Raw genomic sequence first — 21,056 nt, 5'->3', positions numbered from 1 at the left:
AACAGCAGCACATAGCTTTAGGGACAGAAGTATGTTTCTGCTAAAGGAATGGCGATGAAAGTTTTGAAACTATTTACAGTACAGTGCTAAGTGCTTATAAAAGCTAGTTTGATTGTCTTCCAAAAAAAGAGATGTAAAAAGTCAAACCTGAAAACTAAGTGGCTAACATTCACAATGAAATATAAAAGAAACAGTAAGAATTCAGTCTGTTCTATAGCTAACAATTTCCTAGTGGCTTAGTGACTTAAAACAGCAACACAATTAATGAACAGACACCATAACCACCTCCAAAAATATTTTCAGTAGCTCTGATTATTGATGGTCTATAAATAGCTGCTCTATTTCTGCAGTATAAACAAGACTTTTGTCTTGTCTTCTGTACAATTACTGTCATTCAGTACTCTAGGTTCTTCTCCTTTGTTTGTTGCTTTTTTTTTTTTTAATTCCCCTTCTGATAGCTTATAAAAACATAAGAGACACATAAATAATTCTTACTTTGAATGCATCCTGAGATACAAACCAGAAAATGTTTGTTTCACATTTTTGTCTTGTTTATCATAGTGCTCATTACTGGATTGACCTAAACTTTATCAGCTTGATCAAAAAGGCTTCTTAAATGTTTAAATTTATGCACAGGCACATAATTAACTTTATTTTTTAACTTTAATTTTCTGTTCTGTCAAGCACAGAAGTAGATATATCAGATTTCAGGAAAAAAGCCAGATGACAAGTTTATAGCCTTGTTACTGGAAAACAGACGGAGAATTCGACTTCATATCAAATACCAACCAATACAACAATCCTTTTTGCTTGTTTTAAGTATCAATGCATTGTTTTGTTTATTCTCTAAAGCATGACTCTTTAAAGGTAGCCCGATCAGGGTGACTTTCAACATAGCTGAAAAACTCACTTATGGGCAGTCTCCATTCCTTCTGCAATATGTTACAATTACACTGTTCAGGTTTTTTTGTTTGGTTGGTTGGTTTTTGGCGTGTGTTTTTTAAAAACTTTGCAAATGAATACTTAGCAATAAATTGCTATATGTATCGTCTCACTCAAAAGAAATCAGAGCAGAACTCCAAGTTTTACAAATAAAATTAAATGGAATTCCAGTTACTAAACGAAAAAGAACTATCAGACATTTTATATGATGCAAAAATGTGACATACTCCAACTACCTTTTAAAGGAAAACTGAAAATATCACCTTTGGTAATTCCAGTTAAGTGGTAACACTTTTTCTATACCATACAAATATAGACCTTTATGACCCGATAGCTACAGGTGTAGCTACTATTATTGCAGAGTCACAAGACCGTGAAGAAAATCCACGTTTGATTACATCAACCAAAAAAGATTAGAGACTTCAAGAGGAATTCAAGTTATGGGGATCTCACTAAAAGATTCTCATTAAGTCTCTCCCCTACCCCCACCCTCCCTCTCAAAAGACTTTGCTGTACAATTAGTGACATTTGGTGGTCTACTTTCATCTCCTGTGGTGGTGGTGGTGTTTTTTGTTGTTATTTATGTGTGTGTGTTTGTTGTTGTGTTTTTTTTTTTTTAACTCCTTCTTTGATAGCTTATAAAAACATACAAGCCACAAAAATAATTCTTCTTTTGAATGCATCCTGAGGTACAAGCCAAAAATTGCTTGTTTTACACACCATAATCTCCATCTTAACATGCTGAACATCCACATGGATAAAGTACAGTGGTTTTGTGAAATTAATACCTCAACTTCTGAAACGGAACAGAACAACAAATTTGGAGTCTGCATGTCAGCAGGGATCCTCCCTTACAGAGCAGAGTTCTAGTCTATCACAGAGTAGTCTGTGCCTTCTCCCACAGTCTAGATAAAGTTCGAAGAATAAACAGAAATTTTGATTTAAATGTATTAAGAGACATTCCAATATATTTCCCAAAAATTGTTTTATAACCAAAGCCTACTCAAATAAAGGGTATTTAGGTAATACCTACACTTCCTCATGCAGTCAATTAAAAGTCCTTTCAGTGGGTTAGTCTACATTTCTGCTCAGATTGTAAAGGTGGATGTGGCAGAACTAGAAATTTGCAGAACAGAAGCCTCCTCTCCAAAAGGAAGATCATAGTATTTACCTTAAAAACAATTTTAGACATTTATAAAATCTTTTCATTCATCCTCTCTTAGAACGGTATGAATTGTCCTCTGAACTTGTCCTAGTACCTTCAATGATTATACATGGAATCCAACTGTGATTAAAAACCTAATCTCTTGAACAGCTAGTTAGACAGTCCACAATCACTGCAAAATCCAGATGCACATCTCTGAGAACACAGTTTTCATCAAGCAAATGACACACAAAGCACACAAAATCCAAACTAGCAATAAGACTTCCCCTACTTCGCCCTCTGAAGCTAAGTACCCTCTGGAAAGAGGAGCATTAACAGAGAAGTGATAAAGTCTGGGATCTCAGACTAAGGATTACATTTTTTCTTTCCTGCCTCCACCTTGAAAATCACGTAGGAATCACTACCCAAAATTCTGTAACCCATTTCATGAGGAGTCTTAACAACATCAACAAAATTCACAGCTTAAAAAATACCATTAAATGAAAAATTTGGTGCTATTCTATGCTGCTGTAATTCAGCATGTTTCATGCTGTTGGATTTTGGAAGCTATCAAAGTTGCTACATGCTGAGACTGTTTCCTCTCCTTATTGTATTATTTTATTCCACCAACAGCTCCAAAAAATGAGCTTGTGCATGAAGAGCTGATTAAGATGGCAAACCAAAATCAGAAGTAAAATACAATAAATACCAAGTAAGTAAGTAAACACAGTAAATACCAAGTAAGTTTGGCAAGTAAGCCAAATTGATCATGAAGGCCAAGGAAATGATCTTCCACAGAAATCAATCTTGCACATTTCACAGACAGCCTTTTACCAGCCCCAGAGCAGTTCTGTCATTGTTTTTCACTCACAGCCACTTGAAAGTACAGAAACTACTCTATTCTTCTATGTCTGAACAGTAATTTTTAGGTTAAATCAAGCTACAAGTATATATAGACAAATTATCCTTTATACAAATACTGTAGCATATATTTGGTTAGATAGTATCAGAATATAACATATTGAGTTAACTTTTCTGATTTACCAACACTATGCATAATCTAACCCTTTGATTAAAATGTTAAGACTGGAAGACCAGCACAGCAATTACTGACACCAGTGACAGTGGTTTGATTAGCTACTAATAACCTTTTCAGTTAAAGCAGTTTTAATGACTTACCGATAGCTTGAACTGCAGACTTGTTTATAAGGTGACAAAACAAGTTCATTGTGGAAAGTCTGTGTGAATTAATAAGTCTTTCCAGCCAGCTCAAATGAATTGACCCTAAGAACAAGCTAGAAGTAACCGAGGCACTTTAGGCAAGAACAACAAGATACAATAAAATCAATGTGTCAGGATCTACGGCTATATTAAGAATATACTCAATTGACAGTAGGTGGCAGATTTCCTGGTATTATCCATACAAAGTAATTAAGCTGGTATAATATTTTCATATGAAGATGACAGATAGCTGTCTCCACTATCTGAGATAACACAGAAACAAGTGCTCATCTCTACGCAGAATCAATACTTCATTTTAACCTAATGGTTAGTGTGATTTCTTCTGCAGGCAAAACACGTACCCAGGAGATGGAATTCCTTACACACAGCTATTCTAGGCATTGTTATAAATGGCAGTCACTGTAGCATCTAGGCACAAAGATAATACTTTACGCAGAGCTAATAATTATGGTCAGTATTTGCCACTATTACCAAGAGTTCGTCCACACGAGGAAGTTAGCACAGCATGGCAAGGCATGAATTTACATTGTTGTAACTTAACTATTCCATATTAATTTACTGTATGGACATTTACTATAAGATGACTGATTCTCCATTTATGATAGGAAAAAAAATGCCTTGCCTACCTGTAAACAGTGCAATATAGCAACTGCGCTGTAAACTCACACCATACCTCAACACTTGCTAGCTTCTACGTATGGACAGAAAAAATTGGCAATGTTTTAAAACAACATTAGAACAAATTGTTTATGAATCTGCTGAAATCCTTCCTGAATAGAAAGCTACACAGGGTATTGTTGCTTTTTCACTCTCACAAAAAGTAAAATGTATAAGACTTTCAATAATCTCACAAATGTTCCACAGCAACTGAACAAATACTTTGATAGAAATAGCAGTTCTATAAAAGCAGTACATTCTGGTTTGTCTAGACACAACTGCGACAGCTTTTAAATGTAGCATAAAATGATTAAAAGTATACTTGGCTGTGTAGTTTTTGTGATAGTCACAGTGTGCTTGAAATTTACTTAGTTTTAACCAGCATACTTTAGACCTGCAAGATACACAAGTTTAGGACACGCACTGCACAGCATACTGAGTAAAAAAAGTCTGTTTAAACAAAGAAGTATAGTGAAATATCAAAGTGTCTGCAAGGCAAACAGTATTGATGTTATACTAATAAGATTTATGTGCTTACACACACACACATTGTTAATTCACTTAATTTTCACAGTCAGGAAATAAACACCATGAAAAGCTTTCTAAGCAACACGAACAGAACTATAAACTTTTTGTGAAGTATTCATGGTTCTGTCATCTTTCCCAAATAATCCAAATTATCATGTTAATCAAGGCATTTCTTTGTTGAAATTTACCCCCTTTTCAGAATTACTTTCTAGGCTGCAATAGTCTTCTTATGTATAACCAATGTTACACAAGACAACATAGTACATGTAGAAGAAGAGAAAAAGTTAAAAAGTGGGGTACTTTGTATAAATGCATTCGTCCAAAAGCCAACATTGCAACAGACAAAGGGAGTGGAACTTTGGCTGCAATCTTCAAGAGTTTACTGTAAGAATATAAAGAAAAAAATGCCATTTTTGTACTCACACATGCAAAAGGAGCAAAAAAAAAGCATATTTAATTTTCTTCTGAAAAATAATTTTTTAGATTTCAAAGATTTGCTCTTTTTAAACAGAATATGTAAGTTCAGTGGAAAATAGTGATTTATAAGCAAGAGAAATTATGCCAGAAGACTAATAAAATGTCTATTAACAATATCCTTATATTAATTTAAAAATAAATCAACTGTAACACAAAGGTGTAATGTATTAAATCATTCGAGTTAACAGGTACTGGTCAAGAGAATAAGCTACATTATTTATTATTAGTAATCTTTCATAGGACACAGACTAACTTTTATGTCTGAGGAAGAAATGCACTATCTGTCAGCAAAAACAAGTGCTCAAAACTTCTTAACTCAGCAGAAACCACATTACAGGCATGTTTTTCAAGTGTGCCCATAAGGGAGCATTGTAAGAACTTATCTACAGTGGTTTCAGATCCACTTTTCATTGTAACTTCCAGATAATAACTTTTAAGATGTATTAGGATTCTGTAACATTTAAAAAGATTCAATGAGTTGTGAATGAAAAATTCATAGTTAAAGAAGTCTTTATACGACTGACTGTTTAGATAGTAATATTTCATTTAAGTCTATATGATAAACACTGGTGATTTTCTTCACTTAGCTGAACTACAGGTCATTCATATACATTTTACCTAGTACTTAAGATTTAACCATATGAGTTTATGAATTTCTGTGTAGGCTGAACAATTACATCTATGTGCAGCACAAATTAAGAAAGAAGCAATAAACAAATGAGAACTGGGCTACAGTACCTTGATTTCACTTCAGAAGTACTTGAATTCATGAGAATTTCTAAAATGCATACAAGGATAATAGCTGTAGATCTACATGGATCAGGATCAAGCCTAACATTGTACCTGCAAAAAAAGTGAATTAGTTTTAAGAGCACGTTATTTTTAAACTAGGCTACCAAATAAAATCCAAGGTGGAAGCAATGATATGCTAATAACAACATACATGTCATGTATATGTCATCATAAACTGAATATGAATCACTTCTGTTTCATTACTTCTTGCAACATACCATTTGGTATTACCTCTTAACATCTACTTATATTGTTCTTTCCATGCAATCTAGCTTTAGTTACAGTTATAGTTAACTGAAGTCTTTCATGCTGTAAGGTACGTAAAATGAAGAAAAATCCAAGCATTTGCAATTGTGACTATCTTCCAAGGTTCAGATTCTTTTCTTCCACCCTTACTGGCAATTTAAGAAATTACCTGAGATTTTTAAACCAGTAAACTAAAGATGGCAGGTTCAGCAGCACAATCCATGTGAATAAATAGAGAATTGTAAGATGGATCTTAAGACTGTTAACAGTTTCAGCAATTGTCGTACTATTGGAGAGAGATTGTGTTGGTTCTGAAGTTAAGTCTATCAAACTTCGGTTTTTGACCGTGTGTGTACTGGAGTTCTGTGAAGTTTCTTTTGAGCAGTCTGAATCCTGAAGATAAAAGACAGAAACCATAAGAACATGTGCTGGCTTCTAAGAACCCTAAGAAGGGAGCAGGAGGGAAAAATTGTCCCTACAGTAGCATATGAACTCTGATTCAGGAAGAAAATTTGCAATTTATCCCTCAAAAAAGCCATCAAAAGCAGAGTTCAGTAGTTCAGCTTTAAAGCATCTAGATTTAACCAGCAATTTCTCTTACACTAATAGTTTGTGTGTCTTTGGAAAAAAAAAAAAAATGGACAGTGGAGATACTCTGACACCACTGCAGTGAGAAAAATACCGACTTCCTGGAAGGAGGAAGAACAGAATAAAAGAAATAATAAAGCATGTGGGTGAAAATCACATAATCATTCATGGAAAAAATATACAGGAGGTAATGTAACTGGGAGTAAAACATTAACTGTAGGAATGAATAACAAAGATAAACGAGTTGGTAGATGATAACTTCCAACGACAGAAAAAAATACAAATGAAACAAAGATGATGTGGATATGAAAGAAGAGACGGAGAAAATTTAAAAATAAACATAAATAACACCCCAAAATCCCAAAGAAAATTATCAACAACATTTCCTGGCTGACTACTTTTTTAACCGTATTTTACAAAAAAAGAATGAGTAGTCATCATATGTATGCATCCACACACTTGCACTTCAGATCCTATATGTTAAAGTAACTGAAAAAAAGAAACAAAATTCACATTGCATGAAACCCAGCAATATTTTGCTTCTTCACTCCTTTTCAAATAGTTCCCAAGTTACTGGAATCTTAATCCATATCCATCTAATGAGTAATATTTGTCACCTCCTGATTAAAACAAACAAACAAACAAAAAAACCTCGAAACTCCACAAGCTACCTATCTGGAAAAGATAGTATACATTATTATTAACATAGTTTATATCTAGAAAAAAAGTTTATTTCTTTAGATAAGGCATGTACCAAAACTCAGACAAAAACCTGTCATTCTGGTATATCTTTAGAGACTAAATATTTCTCCTAAAATGTCTTCAGTCAAGTTTGTACTGCAGTGATCTTCAAAAGTGAATGCAGTCACCATATAGGATACTTGTGTCCTGGCTTTTCTTTCACATCATGCACACAGTAAGTAAATTCCACAGCCACCCGGTCATCACGACACAACTCAATACTGTCATGGCAAGATGATAATTCATAATGCATGGGGCTTGCCAAACAATTTTTGGTCACTTAATTTTGAAGAGAAACAGGAAATACTCACCCCATTTAGCGTGTTTTTTTCTGCTCTTACATTCACATGTAGTTGTATTACCTGTAAGACAGACCATTTGGCTTTTTAACTAATGTTGCTTCACATGATAGCTGCAGTATACAAGAATCTTGGGCTAATTATTTTTTGTCCTTTTTTATAGATCGGTAATTCTAGGGCCCCAATGGAGCTGCAATTCAAGAACTCCCTTCTAATCAGCAACATCCAAAGTGCTCTCTTAAGGAAGGGTTTCCAAGCACAGAGGGAGAAGTTGAGCTGGTCTGCTTCCACTGTGATAGAAAAGGAATACCAGTGGAAAATCTGCATATTCCTTACTTCCTCTTCCTCTTGATAATTCAGTTTTACTTCCCTTCTGTAAAAACACACATCAGGCCACACAGGAGAAGTCCCATGTCAGAAATTTACTGCAGAAGTGGAAGCAGTGTCAGCATGGAAATGTCCTTCACAGGGTAACTGTATGTCACAGGGAGTTGAAAGAGAGCCCTGTTCTTCAGGCCGTGCTTTCTTCTGCCACATACCTTCTTCAGACCACCTGCAGGCTGCTCCACTTTGTACCCTTAACTCCCAGATGCATGCTCCCAAAGCTTCCCTAGTAACTAAGTATAGTAGCTGTTTTAGCAGCTATATAACCATAGGGTGAATCAGATATCTAAGTTAGATGAGTTAGATGCTCTGATGCAAAGAAGACCATGGAAACTGAATAGCAGGGACTAAATATGGATCCTTGTGGCACTAGCCAAGGGATCAAATTAGACATACAATAAAGACTGTCCTAATTCTACAATTTGTCCATTTTCCTTCCTTTTACTTCATAAGGATTTGTGAAGTCTTTAAAATAAAAAAGTATTCTACAGAACATTCAAGGATCTTCTTTCGCTACAGCATCTGTTCAAGGGAGCCATTTGATTTTATAACATGACATTCATAAGAAAAAAGTGCAACTATACAAATTATTGTAGCAGGCGTATAGGACCATACATTCCTTTGAAAAAAGTATAATCAAAGCAACAAAATAATTCTAAACAGTGCGAGATCGAAAGTCTGATGAGTTCAAAAAAGACCTATTTCAAGTATGCGAATAACAACATTTCTTTAAAGTATGAAAAATGGTAACCTGTATTTTTGCTTTTAACACTGGGTTAGATCAAAGCAGATGAAATGTTGACATTATGTACATATCTGGAATGCTTAGATTTTCAGTACCTTAAACAAGTATTGAAGATAGATAACGAATACAGCCAGTGCACCACAAGTGGTCCAGCTAACCAAAGCAAGAGACCCCATCACACAGAGTCTTCTGTATGTAAACAACTTGTTATCTTTTTGAAGCACGGTAGGTCTTAAAAAGCAAACAAACAAAAATAACCCTAATGTTATACTTTGTAGTTTTCATGTTGTTACCAGATATCAAAGAATAATTGTTTCATGAATGACTCGAATAATACATTGGTCCTGAATATTGATTAAACACCAGAAAAATAAAGTTCGATGAATTTTAATATGGACACTAACTGCTATGTAAGCTACTTTGCAAATAAATTTATCAAACAAAACCATCTCACACCTTCCTGTATGTCTGTAACCAATACATTATTAGTTGTTATTAGTCTCTAACTAAGACATTATTTTTACTTCATTTGGGGAACGTAAAGGATACATTGAGGAACATAAAGCATTAGATTATGCTATCTCCAGATATGCATCAGTCAGTAAGCTCTTCTGTGGAGCCCAAGAGAACCAGAACCATATTCTTACAACTGCACAGTTGTACTGCAGAGTGACTCCTACTACAAACGTTACTACACTGCAGTGATCAGTGATAGCACAGCAGCATACAACGAGTCTGCAAGACTCATTTTGTGACATTCTTCCCAAACAGGGGTTTCTGCTTGCTCACAGTTTCAGAGAGACAGAAAATTTTATTTTAAGTCTCTGGATTCCAGCTGAAATGACTAAGAGACAAGTATGAATCTGAAATGACAAAGATGAGCTGAGAAGATACGAAAATCAAGGGAACAAGGTGGTGAGGAAATGCAATGGAAAGGTGAAAGTCCGTAACCTCTCGGAATTTCACTGAACATTCCGATGTTAAGACAGTGAAAATGGGAAAAAGCGTTATTTGGAAAATTTTAAAAGCCTTCACAACAAATTTTGAAAATAACCACAAGGAGAAGGGTACTTGGCAGGAACAAGGAACTCCACAGGCAGCTAGTGACAAGTTCTTTGCTGCTGGCTATATCAGATCTTTTCAGAAGACTGAGCAAAAGCCAAGCGAATCCCATATACTTTAGATATATATATATATATATATAAAATATTTATTATATATTATATTATTATATAAATATTTTATATTATTATATATAATATTATATATTATATATATATATTTTTTTTTCTTCAAGAAATTCAGGACTGGATCAGAACCTGTGTAAGGTATTAAAATTCATTACAAAGAACGATCTGACTTACAGGCACAAAACACAAAATCTAATTTTCCTGCCTCTGCTCAATACATTCTCAGGGGAGAGTACAAATTGAGCTAAAAAGCTTAAATTTAGTATGAGTAATTTCAAAACTTAGAAGTTGCTCACTTCATCACTTATAACTAAATGTCTTAGCATTCACTATTATTGATGAATAAGATGGCTGAGAAAAAATAGCTCACACCACACGTATTATTTGATAGAATAAGACCAGAAGTACTAGTGATAAAGAAAAAGTTCATTTGGTAGATATTTTCTGAGCAAAGAGCATCCCAACTAATTTTCTGGAGACAGACCAAATTAGTTTTCTATTGGCTGAAATCTAGATGAGGACTTTCATCAGTGTGAGAACAGTGAAATCACCAAATTAGCTAAGTATATTATCCAATTTCAAATTTACTCTTTCAAAAACTTTTTAGTTTCCATTCCCTTTTTTTTTTTAATCCCCCTTTCTTATCTCACTACTCATCTGTACGTACAAAAACATTCCAGTATTCTTAGACACCATCTGTAAAATTCATCAGCTGCTGAAAAGGAAATAGTTCAGTTGTGTTCTTTCCTCCAACAAGCATTCCTCAAAAGCAAACTGTAAACTTTTATTGCAGCTGATGAAGGAAAGATGCCATTTAAGTTCCCTTCTGGAGATGTTAAACAAGGAATATAAGGCTATTCTGATATTTCATTAATATTTAACACCAACAAACTCAGATGTCTAAAATCAAGTATGAACTGTACTGCAGAATTTCATTTACCCAACCATTCATGCTGAAGCCAACAAAATGAATGTTGCAGTCATCAAAAGAAGCATAATTATAGAACATAAAGTTGTTTTACCTAATCAGAATTAACCATAATGTAGAGAAGAGTCTCAGAGATACAGAGAAAAATACTCCACTCCAGTAGGCAATGCCTGTCCCTAAAAGAAATAGAATCAGGGACACAAGGGGGAACCATACATCCTGACTACTCAGTACAGCAGCATCCACCTCTGGCAGCGAGAGTGAATCCCGTATCTCTCTAAACCAGTTAAACCTGCCAAAAACATGAAAGCAGTGTTACTTATGACTTCGACTTGCCATTACGGTAAGACATATCAACTCTTACTACATCCTTTCAAAGAAAATGTCAGGTGTTCACAACGAACACAGAATAATAATCCTCCCACCAAACCAAGTTTCAGAATTCTGAAACTTCTGTTTTAGAAACCGCTTTAAATAAATAAATTATGCAAACTTACCCCTGCAGAAACACAACAATGCTTATAATAGGTTCTACTTTGTAGGGTTTAGCTGTTCTAACTAGTTCAAGGGAAAATTCTGAACACTGGCCTAGAATCAAGAACAGAAAGTACCTATAATTATTATTTTGTCGTGAACTTTAACAAAGATTATCCACAACAAAAAGTAAATTCAGTCAAAGCTTTGAAAGTTCACTTTAAAACAAGATAACCACGTCTTACGACAACACTAAGTCAGCACACTCCATCATGGTTGGACTTCATAATCTTAAGGGTCTTTTTCAACCTAAATAACCCTGTAATTCTATGATCATCAAGGGCCTTATTCACTGGATCATTCATATCCAGGTAATTTGACACAAGAACTTCTAGAGCAATTAGAGTTTGCTACAAATACAAACCTGAATTTAAATGAAAATGCTATTTGTCTTAAGTCACTTGTAACAGTCAAATCTCATCTTTATGCAAGATTGAGGTGTTCTGTGCATAATAACAGTATGTTTTAAACTTTCACAAGTGTTTTTAAGTAATTTCTATTAATATTAAAATTCCATGCAACACACCAACCACAGAGTAAAAAAAAGAAGGAAATATTCTGCTAGCACACAACCTTGGAGAACTACTAGCAAACAAAAATGGAAGCTGAAGAGCATAGAAAATTCGCCCAAGTTCAATGATACTTAGCTTCAATGATACTTAGCTTAGAAAAAAAAATCACACCAACTAGCTAGCCTTTCAACAGTAAATTGGATAAGTAATTTCTTTAAAAACACTGGAAAAAGTATTTTTCTAGAAAGCTACCTGTTGATATCAATGTGTTCAGTTGTCCTCCATAGGTAAGGAGAATATTAGAAACAACATAGACAGGAAGAGCACCAGCATGGAACCTTATTATCTGAAAGACAAGGATATAAGAATAACTTGCAAACATATACAAAAGATTATCACAAAACCAGCATGATAATGTGACTAGAAAATCTTTCCTAAAAGATGAAAATACATTTTCATTTTCATGGATGAGTATTTGATAACCAGTATTAGCAATTAGTATTACATACAGAAAATATTTGGATCTCTCATAAATGGCAACTCAAACGTGTTTTAATAAATGACTAAATTATAAATGAAAGTTTTTTTTTTTTCAGTCAAGACAAACGTGAAAAGAATACAATAGCATGTTAGTGGTGTTTCAGTACAATATATAAACAAACCCTAAAAGCAAAAGGCCACTTTTGAAGCAAAACTTGTATATACTTAAGTACCCTTTTGGCAAAGATTTTTCAGACTTAATTTCTTGTATATTTCACTTGGCTTCCACTGTGCCAAGTCATGAAGTGATATCCACCTATATACAGATATTACAGAATCTCTTTTCAAATGGTAACAAGATGAGAAATCCTTGATAGAAATGCACGTATTCAAATAAAGAAACTTGCCAGTAATATTTCAGCACCATACATCCATGCTTGGGAATTACATTACTTTTTAGAATCAGAAAACTGCAGATGGCTAGTCTATTTTTATGCCAACGTAGAAAAGTATTCTTCATTGATAAAGAAAGAAAAAATATTTAAAATGGACATATAGATCTTCCCCCCCTTCCCCCGCAAACCTTGCAGTTGATGCCAAATGTTCTTTTAAAGTTTTAACAGTATTGACTTTCCAGGCAAGAAAGTGAAAATGACCTACAGTGTCATACCTCTATAGATACTGGGATAACTACAAAGCAAAATGCTCAACATTTACACCAGCTCTTTAAAGCTAGAATGCTTTTCTATTCTGAAAATGGATGCCTGGCAAGGTATGGGATGGGATGCCTTACCAAGTAACAAGTTTTTAACTGGTTGTTGAATAATGCTTCTCTTGGCATCAAGAAGGGATTTGATATGCCATAGTAGGGGTGGCAGGAAGGAATAACTTGTATAGGGACTGATACAAAAAACAAAATCTAGTATTAGAAGATTTCTTACTTGCCCAAGAATTTGTAAAAATGATGTCTTCAGAATTACCTGCATAAAAATTAATATTTTATTGAATGTTATTTTGCACAATAGCAAGCAAATACAAAATACTTTCAAGAAGCCAATTTAAGTATTAGAACACAGCAATCCTGTAGTTAAAATGCACAACAGCTTACATCCAACTACTTTTCTTAAAAACATATAAAGTTTTGCTTAAATGTAAGTCCAACTTCCACTAGTTCTCTAAACTTTTAAAAACACTTGTAACACGTGCTATATTTACGAAAAGGCCAAACAGCTCAATTTCAGATTTGCTTAGTATTTATTTTGCTACATGATTTGAAAGATTGAATTAAGCAAAAAAATTATACAGCAATGCAAACTAAGTATAAAATAAATGTTTGTTACTCACTTCATACTGACAGTCTGAGGAAGAGTAAATGTTTAGTACTGGAACCCTGCTGTCATTTCCAGGCTGAGCAACATGCAATTTTGCAGAAATCTCACTAGAAGATGGAACTCTGAAAGAGCAACTTAATTGGTAATTGTTTTCCTCATAATCAAAAAAAAAAAAAGTGTCCAACATGCTTTAGTCTTCAGCAAGTATGCATAAAGCATAACTAACACATCAAGTGTCACCCACAGGCTGTGAGCCAAATAGTATAATGAACTTGTTTATTCTATCACAAAGAATCATAGAATGGTTTGGATTGAAACGGACCTTCAAATCATCTAGTTGCAACCCCCCTGACATGCACAGGGACACCTCACACTAAGCCAGGTTGCTCAAAGCCCCATTCAGCCATCCAAGAGCTACGTAACGTTCTGAACCCACTGTACTCTAGACTATCTCAGGGGCATTGAATTAATGAAAACAGACAAGTTTAGCATTAGCATATGCACTCCCTCATAAAACATGTAAATACGCTCTGTGAAGAGACTGGATAGGATGGATTCTGAAGAATAAAATTCAGCCTCCTGCAAGCATTAAGTTGTTGGAGTAGAAAATACAGGAAAAAATCTGAAGTTCAATCAGGTTGTTCAACCGTGAGTCATGAGTGACACACGTTTCAAGGCACAGCATTTGCTTTTGTCAAGCAGCTTAGGGCTGGTGTGTGATCAAAACCCTGGATTACAGGAAGAAACAAGTACCCCATGCAAGCTCTATTCCCCAGTCACGAGGGGGTCAAAGATTATGCTGAGAATTTCAGACCGAGAAATCTTATTTCCATTTCCAAAATATTAGCAAGAACTATCAAACAAGCAACTAGTAGATCTATTAGTAGATACACTTATTTAGAAGAAAAAACAAAACAACTTCTTTGTCAATGAGGACAGAAATGTAAATGAAGGAAAGATGCAACCGAGACTGGATAACTTGTTTCATATCAGAAATATGCCCATGACAGCATGCAAACTCTTTTCAAGAACATATCAAGAAATAAATTATAACTGTTAAAGTCCTTACTTAGCTACAGTTACTGAGTCTTCATGTGACCAAGGTATATGAAGTCTGTAAACACTAGTTTTTTCTGAAAAGGAAGATAATCAAAAATACAAAATTCTTTAAGAACAAGATATAGCAACTGTCTGCAAAAACTAAATGAAGCAAATTCAATAGTCCCACTGTATATAGGCAAAACATATGCTATGTACCATTTCTTCAAAACCACACATGTACATACTGCTTACTAGTACAACTTTTTTACTTCTGCCTATAACATTTGACCTGCTATAATTTCACCATAAGACACTTAAAAACACAAACAAAACAAAAGGTGGCCTAGAGATCATTGTACAGAAACACTGTGCTTGCAGTTACATTGCAATTAAGATTTCAGTGCAGTTAACACTGAACAAAAATAACTTTTAACACATGCTGTTACAGACCAAGACAGCAAGACACCAACATTTAAAGGCAGTACAGTTATGAGAAAATTTCGGGTTTTCAATTGCAAGCTATTACCTCAAGCTAGTAAATCTATCACTTTTTTTTCTTGAAACCAAGCCCTTTAGCATCCTCTTCTGTTTGAGTTCATGTAGCTCAACACTCAGATTTGAGTGCCATAATTAGCAAATAAAAATCCTAGTCAAATATACTATTCTTGAGAAACACTTCCAATGTAATGCAGAATCCTGTGTAAAATTCAACTTTCCTTTCTGAGAAGCAATAAAACAAACATATGAGACTAGTTCCTCGTTTTCTTTGAGCTTCTTAAAGTAGAAAATGAGAAATATTAGCACAGATATTTGAACACATTATAATAATACTGCATAAACCCCATTGCCTGAAAGGACTTTTGGTTCCACAAGTTTTAGTCTTGAGAATGTTCAAGAAGGTTTAAAACAAGGTTATAAATATATACTTTAGAACACACATATTTACCTTTGGGTGACTGGCAGTGGCTCTCTATATGTATTCTGAAAGCTTGATATACCTAAAACATATAAAAATTACTTAGACTCCAAATAGCTGTTACATTAGCTTAAAAAAATTAAGTAGTATTCTTACTTGCTTAAAGTGCTGGAGCTGAACGTTGTAAAGTAAGCCCGTTGAATTTAATAGAATTTTGCTTGAAGAAAGGCCTGCAAAGGATGCATTATTTTAAAATATTAGATAAAATGATTTGAGAACTCAGTACGTCTTCAGATTTTTTTTTCCCCAGGTGATTTATATCCACTATATCTGTTAGTCAAAAAAAAAAAATCACATTTCTTATTTGTTTGTTACTAGCAAGAGTAGGGTTAACTTTAGTGAAAACAACCCCACCTCCAAAAAAAACCCGAACATTGGAAGTTTTAGGCAAATTTATTATCTAAGGTGTTAGTTAACATTAGTTTTCCATTTTTTTTCCCAATATTAATATGATATACTTACCAAAGGAAAAAAGATTCGTTACAGGAAGCTGTACTGTTCTGGAATCCTCTTTGAAGAATTCACAGTCCAAAGCAAACTGCATTTCAGAATATTAAATACAGATCTAAACTGAACACAAGACTGAAGGCTTTGCTCTAGCCAAGCCCTATTCACAGGCACCAGCAGAATACAGGACACAAATACTGAAATGTCACTTCTCCACCCTCCCCCCCCGACTGTCAGGGACTGGCAGTTAGTTTATTCTTGTATACAGCAGTAGAAGTCTGGGTACCTTAAGCACAGCTTGCAGGTTACTCAGGTTTGCAGCCATTTGCAACAGCCTTCAAAAGGCTGAGAATGACCAGAATCCAGTTCACATCCCTCCACCTCAGGTGCATCTCAGTGTTTCTGTTGTTGCTGTTTTTTTTTTGTTTGTTTGTTTGTTTTGGTCAGGGGTGAGGTGGGGTGGGAGGTGTGATGTTGCAAAGGAGCATGATTTGTCCAAATTCTGGATACAGTTTTGTAAGCAGAAAGAAGCTCTAGTTTGTCCCCTGAAGTTTAATTATGTAAGAGCAAAGAGACGTATGCAGCAAATATGAGTTGCACCATCTCTAATATATATTTAGTTCACTTGAAAATTAATTTCCATCCCATTCTAAGTCTATCGCTTGTTCTCTGTTTGTCAAACCGAGAGTTTGACAATTTGTCAAAGCAACTTAGCACATAACCCTTTAACTTCCATCATAGCACCTGAAAGCTACGAACACTCTGAACAAGCAATGTCCATGTTTCATCTTTTTACCTTATTGCCGACCGTGGGTGGTACAAGAATGACAATGTGGGACAAAGAAGGATAATCCTGAAGTTTCAGTATTACAACCTTAAAAAAAATAGAAAAAAATAAAAGAGAAAAAGCCATTACTAAACATACCCCTTAGCTTGCCAGTTCCCAGATGTCCACCTCTTGTACCCCTTCCTCTGGAATACAATTGCATGTTCCATGCTGCAAACAGAACAGATCCTTCTCCCACAACACACAACCCCACCAAGCACCTCTCCCTGCTATGAGGTAGGTACCACACTTACCTTGATGGTTGGAAGCAACTCAGCTCTCCAGGATAAATCAGTAGCTTCCAGACTGTAAAAATCCATGCACATTAAAAGGATAAACATTTCATTATCCAAGCACTAGATTATGACAGCAGACCAGCTTTTATCCCTCTCTACCTAAACATACATAATTATGAATTGCGAACAAGTTTGGGTCTACTACAGTCAGCTACTACAGACATTTATCAAACTATAATAATTTCAGATACTGCAAATCTTGTTTTTGCATAAAGAAATTAAATGAAGCTCTAATTTTGTAATACACAACAATCAGCAGTTACTAGATACACATCTTCCAAAAGAATGAAACTCTTAATGAGCCAAGACAGCATTGGCATTGAATTAACACACAGTTTTATTAACATCTGTTAAATATCAAATGTGTCCATTGTTCCTATGGGAACATCCAAAATATACCACATAAAACAAGAATTGCAGACCTTGCAGCAGCTCAAAACTGGTGTGTATTTGCATTAAGTTTCACATCGAACAGCAAGACATTCATTCAATTACTATAAAATATGATTTTTAGAATAGCAGGATACATTTTGTTCTCTAAATAGTGTTACAGGACCTCATGATAATAGTGTTTTTGCTATGGATTTTATTAGGCTAGGTTTCAGCTAGCAGTCCTGCACTAGGCTAACCTCCATTTGATGCCAATCAAAGGTTACGCAGAACAGTAACAGCCAGCTGCTCCTTGGATCAGGAAAAAATAATTGTAACATCTGACTGGATGCAAGACACTGTGGCTATATGCCTCAGCACAGATCCCAAAGAAATAAATACTACACTAGCTCAAATCCACCCGGGAATTTTCCCTAATCTACAGGGTAGATTGAATTTATGTTGAGCTGACTCTGAGGAAGTAAATTAAGCCAGTGTTAAAAACAGTTACTTTAGATCTTTTTTGTAATGATTGTAATGACCTGATTCAAATAATCACTTGATCACCCACACTTCTAAATATTCTCATATGGTAACAGCAATTCTGGAATGCGAAAAAAAAAATAAAAAAGATGCTTCAATTCACTTTCTGAGGGCTTCAAGTAACATTTTATGTCTTTGTCATAGGATTCTAAAAAGATGCTACAAACCATACAATTTAGGGTTCCAATGCAGAATGCAGTGTCCACAAGAGAGCAAAAGGAGCATGTTTTTTTTACTGCTATGAAAGTCAAAAATACAGCTTAAAGAAAAATAAACTTCACAAAATTTATTCTGCATTCATGTAGCAATTTTGGAAAGTATATTTTTTCCTGTTTATTGATGATACAGAAGGCATAAATTATTCACAGCAGGAGTAGGAATTCTATTTTTTCTTCCCAACCCCTTCCTAAGAAGGATATTTTATATGCTTAAAAACTCAAATACAGTTATACAAGATCTACTTAAATAAAAAAACAGGAACTATGTATACTCACCACATTGAAGAATTGCTGTCCATACAGCCATAAATCCAGCTACTTGTGTCCTGTAATGTCAATACCATCAAAAGTACATTACTGATTTGTGAATTTATAAATACATTACTAGTAATTCTTTACTCCAAACAATGCATGAGTTGATACTGATAATCATCTCCAAAATTTTTACATGCTAACAGTTTCAGTTCACCAAATATGAGCAATTGTTCTAGAATACTTTAATAGCAGAACCTGGTGCAATTAACTTACTAAAGAGAGGAACGAATTTTCATCTTCATCTCATTTTCCATTAAATGTGTCTGCAGCCACTATCACTATAATAACCAAACTCTCTTAAGAATATTATTTGCTGAAGTGTAAAAGCAAGGATGATGATAAAAACAGTTTCTCTCAAATTCCTTCTGTAGTTTATAATGAAACTATTAACTTTTTTTTTTTTTTTTTTTTAACATTTCACAGCAAAATCAGACTTCCGTGTTAATGGAATTTGACATGATATCCTCCATTAAAGAGTCTGATATCATAATCTTGCAATTAGAATTACAAGGAAAGATAAAACATGATCATTAAAGGTGTGGGTTTTTTTCCAGAATCATTTTAAATAAGTTTATTTTGTCATCTTTTCTAGATATGAATTGGCACATTTTTCTAAAAAAAATAATACAAGGTTTGGCAAGCAAACTTTCATTATTTCTCTTCAAAAAAGAGAAGTATCTGCCTTACACGATATAAAGTTCAGTTTTATTCAAGTTTATTCTTTTCTATCTAAAATTAATGTCTCAAGCTCCTATCCTGAGTAGTTAAGAAATACTTCAGATTTTGACTGTCCTACTGTTTTCCCCTTAACTCTCAACACTAGAGAATATAAGTATTCTGTACCTCCTCCTCCTCAAACAGTACCAGTCCTGTCATTAATACATAAATGAAGGCAAAAACTGCCCCATTCAAGGGCAACTAAGTTCACAACAAATTCATAAATTTTGAAGCTGCTTCTGGGAAACACAATTACAGAAGCACTGACGATATATACTTTTTTTCCCCACAATGGTAGTCTGAACCTCTCCTTTTGAGGTAAGAGGGGTAAGCAGAATTGTACAGGAAAGCATCTCCATTTCCTTGCCACTAATCTAAAATCAACCCAGAATCTCAGAATGGTTTGGCTGGGAAGGGACCTTAAAGATCATCTAGTTCCAACCCCCTTGCCATGGGCAGGGACATCTTCCACTACTCATTTAATACTGAAAAGTATATTTATCCATCTCCAGTTTGCCAAGAGATTACATTTCTTCCATTCAAAAAGTATTTTAAAAACAATTTCAAAAACATTTTAGCTGAAATTATACATGTGGAACTAAAAATACAGGGCATACTATCACCACTCTTCGCAACAAAGGAGACAGCTGAGAAGGTGCTGTTTTCTCAGCTGGCTCCCATTCACGTCCACTGCTTAGCTGAAGATCTCTGTAGACTTTCTGGCTCACTTAAATTTTATTACAGGAAAGCAAACCTATAAGTAGTGTTCCTGAATTCTAAGTACAGCTAAACCCTGGCAGCACTGAAAATAACTTCTTCATTCAACGCCATCAGTACAGCTGCACTAAATTAAAGGAGAAAGCAATCTGTGGCTAACTGTAAGAGAGCCAAAAATAAAACATTCAGGTTTCAGAAGTTCAGGTGGCATTGAAGGTTTCAGACCTTGAACACTAAGCACGACATGCTTAAACAAGAAGTACATCTGACACAACGTATTAGGCTGTGAATGTAAGTGGATGTCATTAATTTCTACTATTATTCATTAAATTGTCTTAAAATCACAACATATCCAAATTAAAACCAAACAAGTTTATAAACAAACTTGAGACATGAAAAAAGTATTTTCTCACCAACATACTGTTTTCACAGTAAACATGACTGTATGATTTTCTGTGGCTTGCAAGAGGAAACACGAAATATTTTCCATCTGAATCCTTCAAAGGGAAAAGAAAATGTTCATTACTAAAAAAAAGATAAACAAGAAACACAGTAAAGAAAAACATTACTTACATTGTAAACAGAGTAAGTCCATTTTGAAGTTTTGACTTCAATCCACATGAAATCTCCTAAAAACAAACACGTTTTTATATGCGACACTGAAGGAAATAATCTCCAAAATCTCATACTTTCTTATTGCCTAGATGTTATATCTTATCTGTAAACGGCTCAAAACCTTACACACTTTAGTCAATACACAAGCTTGCTGCTGCTTAGAATGACATGCAACAATCATTATCAGTTACTCAGGAAGTAGCTAAACCCTAGGAT

The 21,056-nt window shown here is 34.5% G+C and overlaps 1 protein-coding gene across 3 annotated transcripts in view; it reads right to left on the bottom strand.

Annotated features, from left to right (window-relative positions):
* PGAP1 (post-GPI attachment to proteins inositol deacylase 1) overlaps window positions 1-21,056 on the bottom strand; it is a 41,585-nt gene that overhangs the window by 6,745 nt on the left and 13,784 nt on the right. For 2 of the 3 annotated variants that reach the window (XM_048058430.2, XM_048058432.2), the window contains 19 exons: window positions 20,799-20,854; window positions 20,639-20,722; window positions 18,753-18,802; window positions 17,305-17,356; window positions 17,021-17,098; window positions 16,240-16,315; window positions 15,874-15,947; window positions 15,748-15,799; window positions 14,830-14,893; window positions 13,774-13,882; window positions 13,371-13,409; window positions 12,202-12,295; window positions 11,401-11,491; window positions 10,998-11,195; window positions 8,881-9,016; window positions 7,669-7,719; window positions 6,198-6,421; window positions 5,729-5,833; window positions 663-4,895 (listed from right to left, as the gene is read on the bottom strand). In XM_048058430.2, the coding sequence (XP_047914387.2) occupies window positions 4,757-4,895; window positions 5,729-5,833; window positions 6,198-6,421; window positions 7,669-7,719; window positions 8,881-9,016; window positions 10,998-11,195; window positions 11,401-11,491; window positions 12,202-12,295; window positions 13,371-13,409; window positions 13,774-13,882; window positions 14,830-14,893; window positions 15,748-15,799; window positions 15,874-15,947; window positions 16,240-16,315; window positions 17,021-17,098; window positions 17,305-17,356; window positions 18,753-18,802; window positions 20,639-20,722; window positions 20,799-20,854 (1,772 nt within the window). In that variant the 3' untranslated portion in view covers window positions 663-4,756. Of the gene's footprint in view, window positions 1-662; window positions 4,896-5,728; window positions 5,834-6,197; window positions 6,422-7,668; window positions 7,720-8,880; window positions 9,017-10,997; window positions 11,196-11,400; window positions 11,492-12,201; window positions 12,296-13,370; window positions 13,410-13,773; window positions 13,883-14,829; window positions 14,894-15,747; window positions 15,800-15,873; window positions 15,948-16,239; window positions 16,316-17,020; window positions 17,099-17,304; window positions 17,357-18,752; window positions 18,803-20,638; window positions 20,723-20,798; window positions 20,855-21,056 lie in introns of those variants that run through there. The other variant, XR_010832563.1, reaches the window with a different exon arrangement.

The sequence above is a fragment of the Anser cygnoides genome, chromosome 6 (assembly GCF_040182565.1).
Source record: "Anser cygnoides isolate HZ-2024a breed goose chromosome 6, Taihu_goose_T2T_genome, whole genome shotgun sequence".
Lineage (NCBI taxonomy): Eukaryota > Metazoa > Chordata > Aves > Anseriformes > Anatidae > Anser > Anser cygnoides.
Note: the sequence above shows the minus strand (reverse complement) of the source record. Positions and strands in the feature narration are given on the sequence as shown.